At 41.8% G+C, this 16,068-nt stretch overlaps 1 protein-coding gene across 8 annotated transcripts in view; it reads right to left on the reverse strand.

The window, feature by feature from the left end:
* The window catches only part of RPH3AL (rabphilin 3A like (without C2 domains)), a 682,151-nt gene that overhangs the window by 193,252 nt on the left and 472,831 nt on the right, over positions 1–16,068 (reverse strand). For all 8 annotated transcript variants that reach the window (XM_069757358.1, XM_069757356.1, XM_069757351.1 and 5 more), the window contains one exon: positions 8,515–8,686. In XM_069757358.1, the coding sequence (XP_069613459.1) occupies positions 8,515–8,686 (172 nt within the window). The remainder of the gene's footprint in view (positions 1–8,514; positions 8,687–16,068) is intronic.

The following is a 16,068-nucleotide window of genomic DNA, read 5'->3' on the forward strand; positions in this document are numbered from 1 at the left end:
CAGGTTTCTGCTAATAACCAAGAAAAATTATCTTTCACAATTGGTGCAGAATCCAACCAGAGGAGCAGCACTTTTAGACCTAATACTATCTAATAGACCTGACAGAATAACAAATCTGCAGGTGGTTGGGCATTTAGGAAATAGCGACCACAATATTGTGCAGTTTCACCTGTCTTTCACTAGGGGGACTTGTCAGGGAGTCACAAAAACATTGAACTTTAGGAAGGCAAAGTTTGAACAGCTTAGAGATGCCCTTAATCTGGTAGACTGGGACAATATCCTCAGAAATGAGAATACAGATAATAAATGGGAAATGTTTAAGAACATCCTAAATAGGCAGTGTAAGCGGTTTATACCTTGTGGGAATAAAAGGACTAGAAATAGGAAAAACCCAATGTGGCTAAACAAAGAAGTAAGACAGGCAATTAACAGTAAAAAGAAAGCATTTGCACTACTAAAGCAGGATGGCACCATTGAAGCTCTAAAAAACTATAGGGAGAAAAATACTTTATCTAAAAAACTAATTAAAGCTGCCAAAAAGGAAACAGAGAAGCACATTGCTAAGGAGAGTAAAACTAATCCCAAACTGTTCTTCAACTATATCAATAGTAAAAGAATAAAAACTGAAAATGTAGGCCCCTTAAAAAATAGTGAGGAAAGAATGGTTGTAGATGACGAGGAAAAAGCTAACATATTAAACACCTTCTTCTCCACGGTATTCACGGTGGAAAATGAAATGCTAGGTGAAATCCCAAGAAACAATGAAAACCCTATATTAAGGGTCACCAATCTAACCCAAGAAGAGGTGCGAAACCGGCTAAATAAGATTAAAATAGATAAATCTCCGGGTCCGGATGGCATACACCCACGAGTACTAAGAGAACTAAGTAATGTAATAGATAAACCATTATTTCTTATTTTTAGTGACTCTATAGCGATAGGGTCTGTTCCGCAGGACTGGCGCATAGCAAATGTGGTGCCAATATTCAAAAAGGGCTCTAAAAGTGAACCTGGAAATTATAGGCCAGTAAGTCTAACCTCTATTGTTGGTAAAATATTTGAAGGGTTTCTGAGGGATGTTATTCTGGATTATCTCAATGAGAATAACTGTTTAACTCCATATCAGCATGGGTTTATGAGAAATCGTTCCTGTCAAACCAATCTAATCAGTTTTTATGAAGAGGTAAGCTATAGACTGGACCACGGTGAGTCATTGGACGTGGTATATCTCGATTTTTCCAAAGCGTTTGATACCGTGCCGCACAAGAGGTTGGTACACAAAATGAGAATGCTTGGTCTGGGGGAAAATGTGTGTAAATGGGTTAGTAACTGGCTTAGTGATAGAAAGCAGAGGGTGGTTATAAATGGTATAGTCTCTAACTGGGTCGCTGTGACCAGTGGGGTACCGCAGGGGTCAGTATTGGGACCTGTTCTCTTCAACATATTCATTAATGATCTGGTAGAAGGTTTACACAGTAAAATATCGATATTTGCAGATGATACAAAACTATGTAAAGCAGTTAATACAAGAGAAGATAGTATTCTGCTACAGATGGATCTGGATAAGTTGGAAACTTGGGCTGAAAGGTGGCAGATGAGGTTTAACAATGATAAATGTAAGGTTATACACATGGGAAGAAGGAATCAATGTCACCATTACACACTGAATGGGAAACCACTGGGTAAATCTGACAGGGAGAAGGACTTGGGGATCCTAGTTAATTATAAACTTACCTGGAGCAGCCAGTGCCAGGCAGCAGCTGCCAAGGCAAACAGGATCATGGGGTGCATTAAAAGAGGTCTGGATACACATGATGAGAGCATTATACTGCCTCTGTACAAATCCCTAGTTAGACCGCACATGGAGTACTGTGTCCAGTTTTGGGCACCGGTGCTCAGGAAGGATATAATGGAACTAGAGAGAGTACAAAGGAGGGCAACAAAATTAATAAAGGGGATGGGAGAACTACAATACCCAGATAGATTAGCGAAATTAGGATTATTTAGTCTAGAAAAAAGACGACTGAGGGGCGATCTAATAACCATGTATAAGTATATAAGGGGACAATACAAATATCTCGCTGAGGATCTGTTTATACCAAGGAAGGTGACGGGCACAAGGGGGCATTCTTTGCGTCTGGAGGAGAGAAGGTTTTTCCACCAACATAGAAGAGGATTCTTTACTGTTAGGGCAGTGAGAATCTGGAATTGCTTGCCTGAGGAGGTGGTGATGGCGAACTCAGTCGAGGGGTTCAAGAGAGGCCTGGATGTCTTCCTGGAGCAGAACAATATTGTATCATACAATTATTAGGTTCTGTAGAAGGACGTAGATCTGGGTATTTATTATGATGGAATATAGGCTGAACTGGATGGACAAATGTCTTTTTTCGGCCTTACTAACTATGTTACTATGTTACTATGTTACTATGTTACATGGGCGCCCAGGGCCACGGACCCGGTCGTCACTGTGACATCCCCCTGTGAACACCAGGCCCGGTCCAGGTACCCCACGGCCCTGGCGGGCGGCTCATCTACATCTCAGTGGCTGGCACAGAGCGGCAGAGTCATGGCACCTGACCTGTGTCAGCATCCACTGACCTGGCTAGCCTAGGCCAGACTTCCTTAGTACCTTCCCTGTACCTAATGCATAGCTTATGGCATGCGGCAGCCTTCTCTGATCCCAACAGAAGCTTATAGGTGCTACCTATTCAGCTATATGATCACTCCTTCGGATTAGATCAGATGAGAGTTTGTTCAGCTACCTTCGAAGAAGGAGGTGGAGCCATGATGTCGGTGCGAGAAGAGGATTCTCCACTGGGGAGCACGGCAGGACTTCACTCTGGATCTTCAGTCACTGAAGATCCAGAGGGGAAGTGGTTCAGTCTTCACAGTGTCGCGGTGGGTGAGTATGATCTCTGTCTGTCTGTCTGTGTATCTTTCTTGCAGCTCCTGTCCTACACAGTACCATACTGTATATACAGGTCCACACTATATCCTGCATTATAGTGTGTCTGTGTATACTGTATGTATATAGTGTGGACTTGTTTACAGTATAGTGCTGTGTATACACTTTATACAGCTCTTCAGCCTCTATTCTATATACAGCCAGTACAGCAACAGCCTCTGATATATACAGGTAAACAGCCTCTGATATATACAGCCCGGCAGCAGCCCCATATTATATATATATATATATATATATATATATATATATATATATATATATATATATATGTCGCCCGCCAGGGCCGTGGGGTACTTGGTACCAGGTCCGGTACTTAAAGGGGATGTCACAGTGGCTGCGACCCGGTCCGTGGCCCTGGGCACCCAAATAAAGGGGAAAGGTCTTTTAAGGGTTTAATAAAGTTTGTGTTCGTGACGCCACCTGTGGTATTCGGTCAGTAGGGGCCGACGCTGCTTAAAGGAGTCCTCTGGGGTAATGTTATGGCAGCCAAGATGGTGTAACTTCCCACAGGTGAAGTATATCCCCAGGGCTCCCGGTGTATAGATGAGGATGGTGAGTGGTGCAGTAAAGAGCGGAGGACACAGGTTTGCTGTCTCTTTACCTGGTTTACTGAAGGCTTCAGGCAACCGCAGTCCAGGGCACCAGATCACAGGTACAGGCAGGGTCCGTCCGGCTTGGAAGCAAATTCAGAGTCCCCTTTACCAGGTGGAGTTAGAAGCCTTCCTATTAGTGTGGTGATGTTGTAGTCCCTTACTGCTTATTGCTTCTGGCAAGGTCCTCACAGTTCTCTCTGTCCTCCATGAAGGTTAGGACACAAACCGTATGACAGGTGGCTCGAGCCTTTTTATAGGGCCTCTATCATGGCCCGGCCTCTATCATGGCCCAGGCTCTATGTGCCACTGTGCCTCCTGGGTATTAGGGTGGACAGGTTACTTGTAGTCCAGCTGTCCTGACGGTTTCTGCTGTGCCTCCTAGAGTCCGACACAACCTTGGTCTTCCGGCTACCGGAATCTGCGCTCGGCCAGAGAGGTAGCCCAAATGCTGCTATGCTCCCCTGGTGTCTCTCTCCTGTGCTTCGTTCTCCTGCACACTCACTAAACACTGTTCTTCTTTCGGTATCTCACTATCTCTGGCTACATTGCCCCTTCAGTCCTTCAGACACTCACTGTCTGACTGCTCTCTTCTCTGTCCTCCTGACAGACTACCCCCTCACGTCCCCTCCAGACAGAATATATCTCTAGGGAAGTTCCCTTAAAAACCGGGTTCAGAGCTCCCCCTTCTGGCCTGGAGTGCGAACATGTTGTGTGCTTTGTGTTTACCTGATAAAAGGAATCCTTCATCGCTTCCAAGAGTGACATCACTCTCCCAGTGAGGAAAGCAATGCCACTGTGACAACCAGGACCCTGGGATGTCACATATACAGCGCAGCAACAGCCCCCTATATATATATATATATATATATATATATATATATATTTATATATATATATACAGCCAAGCAGCAGCCCCTCATATATATTCAGCCCAGCGGTGTGAAGCAGAAGGAGTGTTAAGACAAATTAATCAGCTTGGAATTGGTCTTAACACCACCTTCTGGAATGATGTCCTGCAAAGAACAGATGCTACTAGTAAAAATCTACAACACGCAAAACTCGATCTAAACACTGCTGTGGCATCACTGGCCAGCCTAAAAAACTATGTCGCATCAAAGCGTGACACCTTCAAAATTTATGAGAAGCAAGGCGAAGAGCTGTCTGGTTCATCTGAGTATGTTTAGAAGATAACTAGACACAGGCCGAAACGCACTGTGTCTCAATCCATTGGATTATGGCCATACAGAACAAGTAAAACTTAGCCCTTCTGAAAAATGCAGAACAGAAACTTTCCTGCCTATCATTGATCAGTTTATCGCTTCTCTTGACCAACGTCATCAAACTTATAAAAATATATCAAGCAAATTTAGCTTTTTTAGCCATCTTAAAGAACTGTCTTCAGACGAGCTTAAGGCCACAGCAGAGAAACTCGTTAGGTCTTATTCACATGGCTTGGATATTATATTTATCAATGAACTGTGTCAGTTTGTAACATCTGCCAATTTATTCACAGACGAGGAGCCAAAAGATATCAGCACTGAACTTCATGTACAAGCTTATCATGGAAAAGGGTGTGCAGGACACTTTCCCAAATATTGAGATAGCTCTAAGGATTAGTGATGAGCGAGTGTACTCGTTGCTCGTGTTTTCAACCAGGCAACCCCTGCATGTAATCAAGCAGGCTAGTAGCTGTAAATTATTCAGCTGCCCCGATGAAAACTAAATCTCCGAGCAGTCATAAATACTTGGAGGTCACCCGAGCGTGCTCAGGGAAAACCCAAGCAACGAGTACACTTGCTCTTCACTACTAAGGATATATCTAATTTTGATGGTAGCAAACTGTAGTAGTGAGCGTTCCTCCTCAAAACACAAATTAGTTGAAAACCAATTAAGGACATCTATGCAGCAGGCACGACTTGTAACTTTGGCTTTCATGAGCATTGAGTCAGATATAGTGTGTGAATTGGACTTTAGTGACATCATTAGTGATTTTGCAGTATGAAAATCAAGGAAAGTGCCTGAATTGTTAAAAATAAATCCTTGAAAAATGGGCCTCCCTCCAAAATGGGCCTCGGGCCACCCACCTCTTAAATCTGGCTCTGAGTAGCGACAACAATTTCTACTTCATCTTGCTCTTCTCCTTTCTTCTCCACAAGCCACAGCAAAGGCAAAAGCCAATTTCAATTCCAAATCCTGACTACGATAGAAGCTCTCCATGCCAAGGTCCATCTTGCAGCTGGATACAACAGCAAAAGATGAGGATTTCATCTGTGTAGGGTCTATATGTACAGAATCCCCATGAGACATGGCCACTGGGTATGACTTTTGTCAAGGAAATTCTCCTGGAACAGCATTTGCCGCATAACAAAATTCTTTGAAAATTCGAACACATGCGCTGAAAAAATGCAAAAACGCATGCACATGCATTGTTTTTTTGGTGTCATGCGCAAGCTGATGCGGATAAAAAATGCAGCATAACCATGAGTTTGAATGCGTTTTGGCATGCGTTTCCGCATGCAGATGATACGCTGTGCACAGAGACGCTAATGTGAACTTAGCCTTAGAGGGATTTTCCACTTTAAGAAATCATTTCCGGCATTGGCACTCTACTGCAGTAGGCACGAGCTGCTGAGCTCAATGATTGGCTGCAGCGGTGATGTTTGCTGGTTTACACACACCCTACAGCAGCCAATAAGTAAACATCATTATGCATTTAACTTTAGAAATCCTGTTGAATAATATTTGATAACTAATTACATAAAAAATTGTAACATTGCATGTACTAGAGAAAATAAGAAATAAAAGTTTAGTGAATGATGACTAGCAAGCCATTATGCAGGAAATCCTGCTAAAAACAGTACCTTTCTACTAGCTTTCACAGGTAAGCTTTCACATTGTATCACTCTGGTTTGTAGCTGGACTGATCAGGTACAGCATAAAGAGGCAACCTGTAGTGTAAGCACTTAATTTTTTTTTTTGTTAATTGTATCTTTGTGCTAGAAATATGTGGCATAGTTAAAAAGGAGCTTTCACCTGGTGAAAAGTGGACCGTTTTTCCACTTATTTTATTCCTGCAGCTTTCCCAATTATTCTGTTTTATTTGCTATTTTTTTAAAATCCTTCATACAGCTCCAGAGACATGTTTTTTTAATTTAGTTCCAATTTTCATGGTCTGTCGCCGGCCCTGACCTGTGGTATTCAGTCAGTGTGGACCGACACTACTTTAAGGGGTCCTCTGGGGTGATGTTATGACAGCTAGATGGTATAACTTCCCAGAGGTGAAGTGTATCCCCAGGGCTCACGGTGTGTAGATGGAAGATGGTGGAAGCGCAGGAAAGAATGAGGACACAGGTTTGCAGTCTCTTTACCTGGTTTACTGAAGACTTCAGGCAGCCACAGTCCAGGGTACCAGATCACAGGGTAGGCAGGGTCCGGCCAGCTTGGAAGCGAATTCAGAGTCCCCTTTACCAGGTGGAGTTAAAAGCCTTCCTGTAGTGCAGTGGTGTTGTAGTCCCTTACTGCCTATGGCTTCAGATAAGGTCCTCACAGTTCTCTCTGTCCCCCATATAGGATAGGACATAACCCATATGACTGGTGACTTGAGCCTTTTTACAGGGACTCTAGCACGTCCCGGGCTCTATATGTGTCACTGTGCCTCCTGGGTATTAAAGCAGACAGGTAACTTGCAGTTCAGCTGTCCTGCCGGTCTCTGATGTAAGTCGCAGAGTCCTTACAACCTCGGTGGTCCGCCTACCGGTTATCTGTGCTTCAGAAAGAGTCAGCCTGCTCTTAGCTGGTCTCTCCTGATGTTACTCTACTGTGCTTTGCTCTCCTGCACACTCACTGAACAATGTTCGACTTTCTGTATGTCTCTTTCCAGGAGCTGTAGTGCTTCAGACTACATGGTCCCTTCAGACTTTCTGACCCTCTAGGTTGGTCTGCTCCCTTCTGTCTCTCTGACCATCTGATAATCTTGCTTTCCCTCCAAACCACAATATATATAGGGGACTCACCTAGTAAATAGGATTAAAAGCTCCCCCTTGTGGCCTGGAGTGTGAACATGTTGTGTGTATGGTAGTTACCTGATAAGACTTATCCTTCATCGCTTCCAAATGTAACATCACTCTCCCCGTGAGGAAGGCAATGCTACTGTGACGACCAGGACCCTGGGGCGCCACATAAGCCTACCCCCCTAAAAAATAATATAGGTGCAAATAATCCAGTGACAGTTTAACTCATTGGTAACTTTAGATTGTCAATTCATAGGGGGAGCAGATCAAAGCTGACAATGTATGAGAGCTGGAGCAGTGTTTGTAATGACACTGATGTCTGCTCTCTCTGCCCCACACTAAGATTATAATCAAATGAAGAGAGGCATCAAGAATGTTAAGGAGGTAGAGTTTCCTTAAGTGCTATCTCCTGCCCTCTGCACTTAGCACCTCAATTGCATACTGCTAAAAACTTGGATTTATCGAGATTCAGGCATGGACAATATAAATGAGTTCATCTTTCACTGTATGTGTATATAAATGATTTTGGGATGGGGATCAAACTTACAGAGTAATATTTAATATATGGGTTATCTTGGTGGAAAGTACATTCTATAGTTAAAGATATTAATTACAACATTTTATGAGTGCATAGATTTTATAGAATTGTAGAGTATTACTCTAAGGGCTTGTTTCCATTTGCGAGAAACATGTCCGTGTCTCGCATGTGAAAACTAAGTTCTGGCGCCGGCACTCCAGAGCGGAGCATGCAGCCACATAGCAATACATGGAGCTGCACGCTCCGCTCCAAAGTGCCAGAGCTTGGTTTTCACATGCGAGACACGGACGTGTTTCTCGCAAATGGAATAGAGCTCTAAGTATGAAAAACTTTCCAGTAATATTATGACACCGGTGTGCTAAAGATTTTTCATGACTGCCCTCAGGGTTATAATAACAAACCACTGACCTCTTCCTTTTGCCCAAGTATATGTTCGATTTGTTACAATGGCCTTCAGATCTTGAATCTGAGGTTCGGCTTGTGCATGCCTCAGGTGAAGTTCATTCGTCTTTGAGACTTTTAACGGTAAAATATATTTTGGGATAGCTTTGAAAAACCAAGCTCCTGATCTCTTCCAAACCTGTAAAATAAAAAACAAAACAAATTTTATTATGCTTAAAGGAAACCCTGTTAGTGGATAAAATAGATCATTTAGTTTGCTTTGCATGTAGGATGTCCTGTGTTGGTTTAAGAGCGTACTACCACTTGATTCTGGGCATCCACTTTCCTGCTTGTTTCGGTTGCAGACATGAATCTTTGTGTGCCTCAAAGTTAACCATATGCTCAATGTACATTGCACAAAGCTGACAAAGTACTATTTGTTTATTTCTGATATATAAAACACGAAGAACAAGAATAATAGTGTTTCAAAACATCTGATAATTGATACAGAATCCCATCAGTACATGGAAAGAACATGAAAGCGACAGTTATTTTAATTGCCAGAACATAAAGAATATTATGGATTGAAATGCATATTATATTACCAAACCAAATACTTAATGTCCACTGCAGTCTTCAAAATATATGGAAATGTCACATTACAAGAGCAATTACAAGCACAGGCAGACTATCAAAAATGTATAATTATGCTTTATATTCTTTGACAAACAACAGTCTGTCAACTTTGAGAAACATAATAAGCACAGTTTATGCCAGTCTTTCTGCACAGCTGGGAAAGATTCAATCAAATCTCCAATATTACAAATCTCAGCCAACAGAGAAAGATGACATTTTGCAAGCAGTATGATATCAAACCTTCAACATGAAGTGGAGTTATCTGAAAACATAGCACAGTTATCATTGACTTGGATGCACCTTAAAAGCAAATTATATATAAAAAAAATTCAATTATCATTTAACATTCTACAATTGAAATATGACGTATGCTTATAAACTTGCATCAATCATATAATATTTTTAAAAGAATATACGGTACTAACTATAAATGGAAATCTGGTCCCAGACTGCAGGATTTGGCTTTGTTAAATTCCACCTGAATGGAATAGGGAACCAATGATAAGAGAGTAAATGAAGCTAAGCGTATAGCAACATGACTTGATCAAAGCTAAAACACAGTATTAAAGTATTAACCAGGAACAAGGTCGGGATCCAAACTTCTAGGAAGCAAGTATCCCTGTTCTGTAAAATGTTTTAGAAACACAATTTACAACAATATCATGTATGAGTTCACACACATTTCAAGAGCATACAAAACATCTTGGTCATGTATTTATAAGAAGCACTCTTTGGTCACAGAAAGCTTTGACTCCTACTGTATAAACCTATTATATAATTGCCAGGGTCTAGGATCTTTCCATTAAAGGGAACTGGTCACCTCCTGAAATGCTATTTACCTGCAAATATAGTGGCAATCTGCAGCTAGGTAAATGGTAATTAAATTGTGCCTAGCTGGCTTTCTGGAACAGCAGCCAAAGGGAAAAAATGAATCTATATTCTCCCTGCATCAGTTTTCTTACAGTCATTGGGATAGTGCAGTGAGCTGTTACACCACCGATCACTATACAGTAAGCAGACTGTAATCTTGAGGGAACAGTCAGAAGGGACAGGAATCCTGCAGAGTAGCCTTCTCGGAACATCCAAATAACGCGAAAAAGATGAAATGCCGGATTATCCGGTCAGCAGCACTTATTTTGAGGTCTTGATTTCTTCCAATCCTTTAACCGGGAACGGATGAAAATAAAATATAGTCCGCAAGTAGTCCTGTAGCGATCCGGATCGCAGGCACTGCCCCGGCCGGTGGCAGCGCACGTCTGCGTGCAGAGAAGTGTATCCACGTTGCTGGACAGAGCCGTTAGGTCATACTGCTCTAGCAGGACCTAGTGTGACGTCACAGTCACGTGAGTAATCACGTGACCGGCTATGGAAAGAGCTTAGGACCAATTCCAACGCGTTTCGGAGAAAAAAACGTTCTCCTTCTTCAGGGATGGTCCTCTCCAGGTATTACGCTCTTATATAGCAGACCGTGGACACACACCCCCATTTATGAGTTAAAAGCAAATAACTCAATTTCGCTATTCAGACCTCTCGGGATTAGAGTATCCAGTTTAAAGATCATCTCCGTCTCTTCCCTGGACATTTTCTTGATAAAATCCCCCCCTCTCCAACATCTTTGTACCACTTTAAGACCAGTAAAGGTGGTTCCACATGTTAACCCTTTATGTTGTGTCAGGAAGTGTTTGGAGAGAGGATGCCCCACAAATTTATTCTTTATATTTCTGACATGTTCGTTGATCCTTGTATGGAGAGCTCTTTTGGTCCTACCTATATATACTTTATCACAAGGGCATGTGATTGCGTATATAACCCCCTTAGTGTGACAAGAAATGAAGTTATTGATTTTCCAACTGATGGTCCCCTTCTCAAATAAATGTTGTTTCCTGCTTCCCAATAATTTACATGGTTTACATTTTAGGCAAGGATAAAAACCTTGCGGTGTCTTTCCAAATAGATGTTTTGTTGGGAGAAGGTTACGTGGGACTGTGGGAGCTATCTTACTACCTAGATTAAGGGCTTTTTTATATATGAACCATGGACGTTCTGGGAGTTTCTCTCCAATAATCTTGTCCTCTCTCAGGATGTCCCAGTGTCTATTTACAATTTTCTTAAACAAGTGGGTGTTTGCATTATATCTAGTTATAATAGGCACTTGATCTAACCATTCTTTCTTGTTGTTTTTTTCTTTTGTTAGCAAGAGGTTTGATCTTGGTAGTTTTTCTACCTGATTAATAGCAAGGGACAAAGAATTGTGGGAATAACCTTTCTTACTGAATTTCTCAATCAAAGTTTGGGATTCCTGCATGAAGTCCTGCTCACGAGAACAGTTTCTACGTGCCCTGATCATCTGACTTTTGGGCACGTTCAATAGCCAGTTCGGAAGATGGCAGCTATCCAAAGCAATATAGTTATTGCCATCTGTCGGTTTGTGGAATGTCCTGGTATGAATAATACCCTCCGCGATAAAAATGTTGAGATCTAAAAAGTTAATAGAAGTGGAACTGGTGGTTCCCGTAAAGTTTAAAAAATATGAATTTTTATTTAAATTATTAATAAAATCAAACAAGGATTCGGGACCACCAGACCAAATAAAAACAATGTCGTCGATAAATCTTTGCCAAAGTACCAGATTCGCACCCCAATGGGAGTCCCCATAGATAGTATCAGACTCCCATTTACCCACATAGAGATTTGCATAACTTGGTGCGAATCTGGTACCCATCGCAGTACCCCACTGCTGGGTGTAGTAGTGCGCATTGTATTTAAAATAATTGTGAGATAAAATGAAGCGCATACAGTCTAAAATAAATTGAATTTGACTCTTGGGTAATAGGCCTTGTTTGTTTAAAAAGAATTCTGCCGCTTCACAGCCTTTGTCATGCTGTATAATAGTATATAGGGAAGTAATATCCAACGTACCCAGATGTGAAGATGTGAAGGAAGTTCAGGGACCAGTTTTTTTCATCTCCAAAAACTGGTCCCTGAACTTCCTTCACATCTAAAAGACAGTACACATATTCTAAAAAAATTAGAGAATATAGAATGGAAGGATCATTTCATTATGGGTACGTTGGATATTACTTCCCTATATACTATTATACAGCATGACAAAGGCTGTGAAGCGGCAGAATTCTTTTTAAACAAACAAGGCCTATTACCCAAGAGTCAAATTCAATTTATTTTAGACTGTATGCGCTTCATTTTATCTCACAATTATTTTAAATACAATGCGCACTACTACACCCAGCAGTGGGGTACTGCGATGGGTACCAGATTCGCACCAAGTTATGCAAATCTCTATGTGGGTAAATGGGAGTCTGATACTATCTATGGGGACTCCCATTGGGGTGCGAATCTGGTACTTTGGCAAAGATTTATCGACGACATTGTTTTTATTTGGTCTGGTGGTCCCGAATCCTTGTTTGATTTTATTAATAATTTAAATAAAAATTCATATTTTTTAAACTTTACGGGAACCACCAGTTCCACTTCTATTAACTTTTTAGATCTCAACATTTTTATCGCGGAGGGTATTATTCATACCAGGACATTCCACAAACCGACAGATGGCAATAACTATATTGCTTTGGATAGCTGCCATCTTCCGAACTGGCTATTGAACGTGCCCAAAAGTCAGATGATCAGGGCACGTAGAAACTGTTCTCGTGAGCAGGACTTCATGCAGGAATCCCAAACTTTGATTGAGAAATTCAGTAAGAAAGGTTATTCCCACAATTCTTTGTCCCTTGCTATTAATCAGGTAGAAAAACTACCAAGATCAAACCTCTTGCTAACAAAAGAAAAAAACAACAAGAAAGAATGGTTAGATCAAGTGCCTATTATAACTAGATATAATGCAAACACCCACTTGTTTAAGAAAATTGTAAATAGACACTGGGACATCCTGAGAGAGGACAAGATTATTGGAGAGAAACTCCCAGAACGTCCATGGTTCATATATAAAAAAGCCCTTAATCTAGGTAGTAAGATAGCTCCCACAGTCCCACGTAACCTTCTCCCAACAAAACATCTATTTGGAAAGACACCGCAAGGTTTTTATCCTTGCCTAAAATGTAAACCATGTAAATTATTGGGAAGCAGGAAACAACATTTATTTGAGAAGGGGACCATCAGTTGGAAAATCAATAACTTCATTTCTTGTCACACTAAGGGGGTTATATACGCAATCACATGCCCTTGTGATAAAGTATATATAGGTAGGACCAAAAGAGCTCTCCATACAAGGATCAACGAACATGTCAGAAATATAAAGAATAAATTTGTGGGGCATCCTCTCTCCAAACACTTCCTGACACAACATAAAGGGTTAACATGTGGAACCACCTTTACTGGTCTTAAAGTGGTACAAAGATGTTGGAGAGGGGGGGATTTTATCAAGAAAATGTCCAGGGAAGAGACGGAGATGATCTTTAAACTGGATACTCTAATCCCGAGAGGTCTGAATAGCGAAATTGAGTTATTTGCTTTTAACTCATAAATGGGGGTGTGTGTCCACGGTCTGCTATATAAGAGCGTAATACCTGGAGAGGACCATCCCTGAAGAAGGAGAACGTTTTTTTCTCCGAAACGCGTTGGAATTGGTCCTAAGCTCTTTCCATAGCCGGTCACGTGATTACTCACGTGACTGTGACGTCACACTAGGTCCTGCTAGAGCAGTATGACCTAACGGCTCTGTCCAGCAACGTGGATACACTTCTCTGCACGCAGACGTGCGCTGCCACCGGCCGGGGCAGTGCCTGCGATCCGGATCGCTACAGGACTACTTGCGGACTATATTTTATTTTCATCCGTTCCCGGTTAAAGGATTGGAAGAAATCAAGACCTCAAAATAAGTGCTGCTGACCGGATAATCCGGCATTTCATCTTTTTCGCGTTATTTGGATGTTCCGAGAAGGCTACTCTGCAGGATTCCTGTCCCTTCTGACTGTTCCCTCAGGTAGCTATATATATTCTTTTACTTTACTTGCGGTATGAGGTAGTTTGAGCACCTTGGTCCTCTGACGGGTTTTTCAGCGCAGACAGTCTGTTTTTTATTTGTTAGATTTTTCTATTTGCTTGCGGTGGGTGGCACCGCAATTCTGTTTGCTGCAGGCATAATTTGTTGTGAGCGCTACAGGTTTTGTTTTTTAGTACAGACTGTAATCTTGCCCATTGATTGACAGCTTGCTTTGCACCCAAACGCGCTGGAGAGCAAGCGGTCAATCAAGGTGTAGAAGAGTTATAAGAGAGCTCAGTGTATATCGGTCATTGTAATAGCTCCATGCACCACTCCGATGATTGGAAGCAAGGGACTACAGAGAAAATAAAACTTATTTTTCTCCTTGTAGTTACTGCTCCAGTAAGCCAATCAGGATTTAAACACCATTTACAAATAGATCACTTTTTATATCTGCAGGAAGTGTTTCTGGAGGTGACAGGTTCGCTTTAACTGAATGTACCATTTTACCGGTGACCCAATCAAAGACTGTGGGATCCGACTGCACTCAGACCTGCAAACCTACAAGATGAGTAGAGTGACACAGATCATAATGTGCAGTACTAGTATATAGCAGCATACTAATATATTATACAAGGGATGTATCTACCACAACATGTTTTGTCAGTATTAGAGAGCTAAACTTTTCTGTGCATGTACAGACATGTCTTGACATTAAACAGATACTATAGAAAATTAGTCTTATGAAAGCACTAGAAGTGACAACATGACAAGTGCAGTACATGGTTGCTACAAACAAAGAAAGGGAATTGGAGCTATGTTTTGTGATTAAATTCCATACAAAAGGAAGAAAATAAGCTTAAAGAAATCAATGACAGGATGATTGCTGTATATGGTAGTGCTGCACCTTCCTGTTACCAAGTAAAATTTTGTGCCAAGTAGTTTAAATGAGGTAGGGAATCAAAGATTATACTGTTCAGTGCGACCTGTCAAAGCATCTTCAGAGGAAATATGTTGAAAGTGAAGGTCATGATTTTTGAAGATTGTCAAGTGGGGAGGCCTCAAACTGTCTCTGGAACCCTATCCTTGTCCAGGGATACTCTTGAAGGTAGAGAGGCCAAAGTCTCCAACCTTACTATGCTCCTGTAAAGCCATGATCTGTCCCATCCCCTAACCCATAAAGCATGGGACAGAAATGTAATGTAATCAAGACGAAGACAAAACAGGGAAAAGCCGGATTACTTACCAGTAATGCTCTTTTAGTGAGTCCATGACAGCACCCTCCAGGAGAGAGAGATCCACCCCACAGGAACCGGAAACCTACAGAAAATAAAAGGGGGCGGTCCGCCTCTCCTCAGTTTTGATTTCAGAGTACCAGGAGGACCGCCAGTATTAGGCAAATTCCATTATTTTATGTTCAAACTTATTTGCTCTATATTTGGTAAAAATTTAACTTATTAGTGCACACTATATTAACCTAGGGAGGGATGTGAGAGGGTGCTGCCGTGGACTCACTAAAAGAGCATTACCGGTAAGTAATCCGGCTTTTTACTCTTCGCCATGACAGCACCCTAATGAAAATTTTTCAGAGACCAACACCTAGGGAGGGACCACTGTGCTGAGGACAGTCCTGCCAAAGTCTAGGTCAGAAGTTGATGATAGGTCAAGCCTATAGTGGTTATATAAGGTAGAAGGATCTGACCAAGTTGCCGCCTTCCATATAGTTTGAATTGGAACATCCCCTCTTTCGGCCCAGGAAGATGCCATAGCTCTGGTAGAATGTGCTGTTATGCCTTCTGGAGGGTTTTCTTTCCTCGTGGAATAAGCCAGTCTGATAGACTCTCTGATCCATCGGGATAAGGTGCCTTTTGTGACTCCATGCCCCTTTTTGCGACCCTGGAAGGATATGAACAGTGCCCTATACTGTCGCCAGCTCCTGGTCCTTTCAATGTAACATCCTAACATCTAGAGTGTGATGCCTCTGTTCC

Source organism: Ranitomeya imitator, chromosome 3 (genome assembly GCF_032444005.1).
Source record: "Ranitomeya imitator isolate aRanImi1 chromosome 3, aRanImi1.pri, whole genome shotgun sequence".
Classification (NCBI taxonomy): Eukaryota; Metazoa; Chordata; class Amphibia; order Anura; family Dendrobatidae; genus Ranitomeya; species Ranitomeya imitator.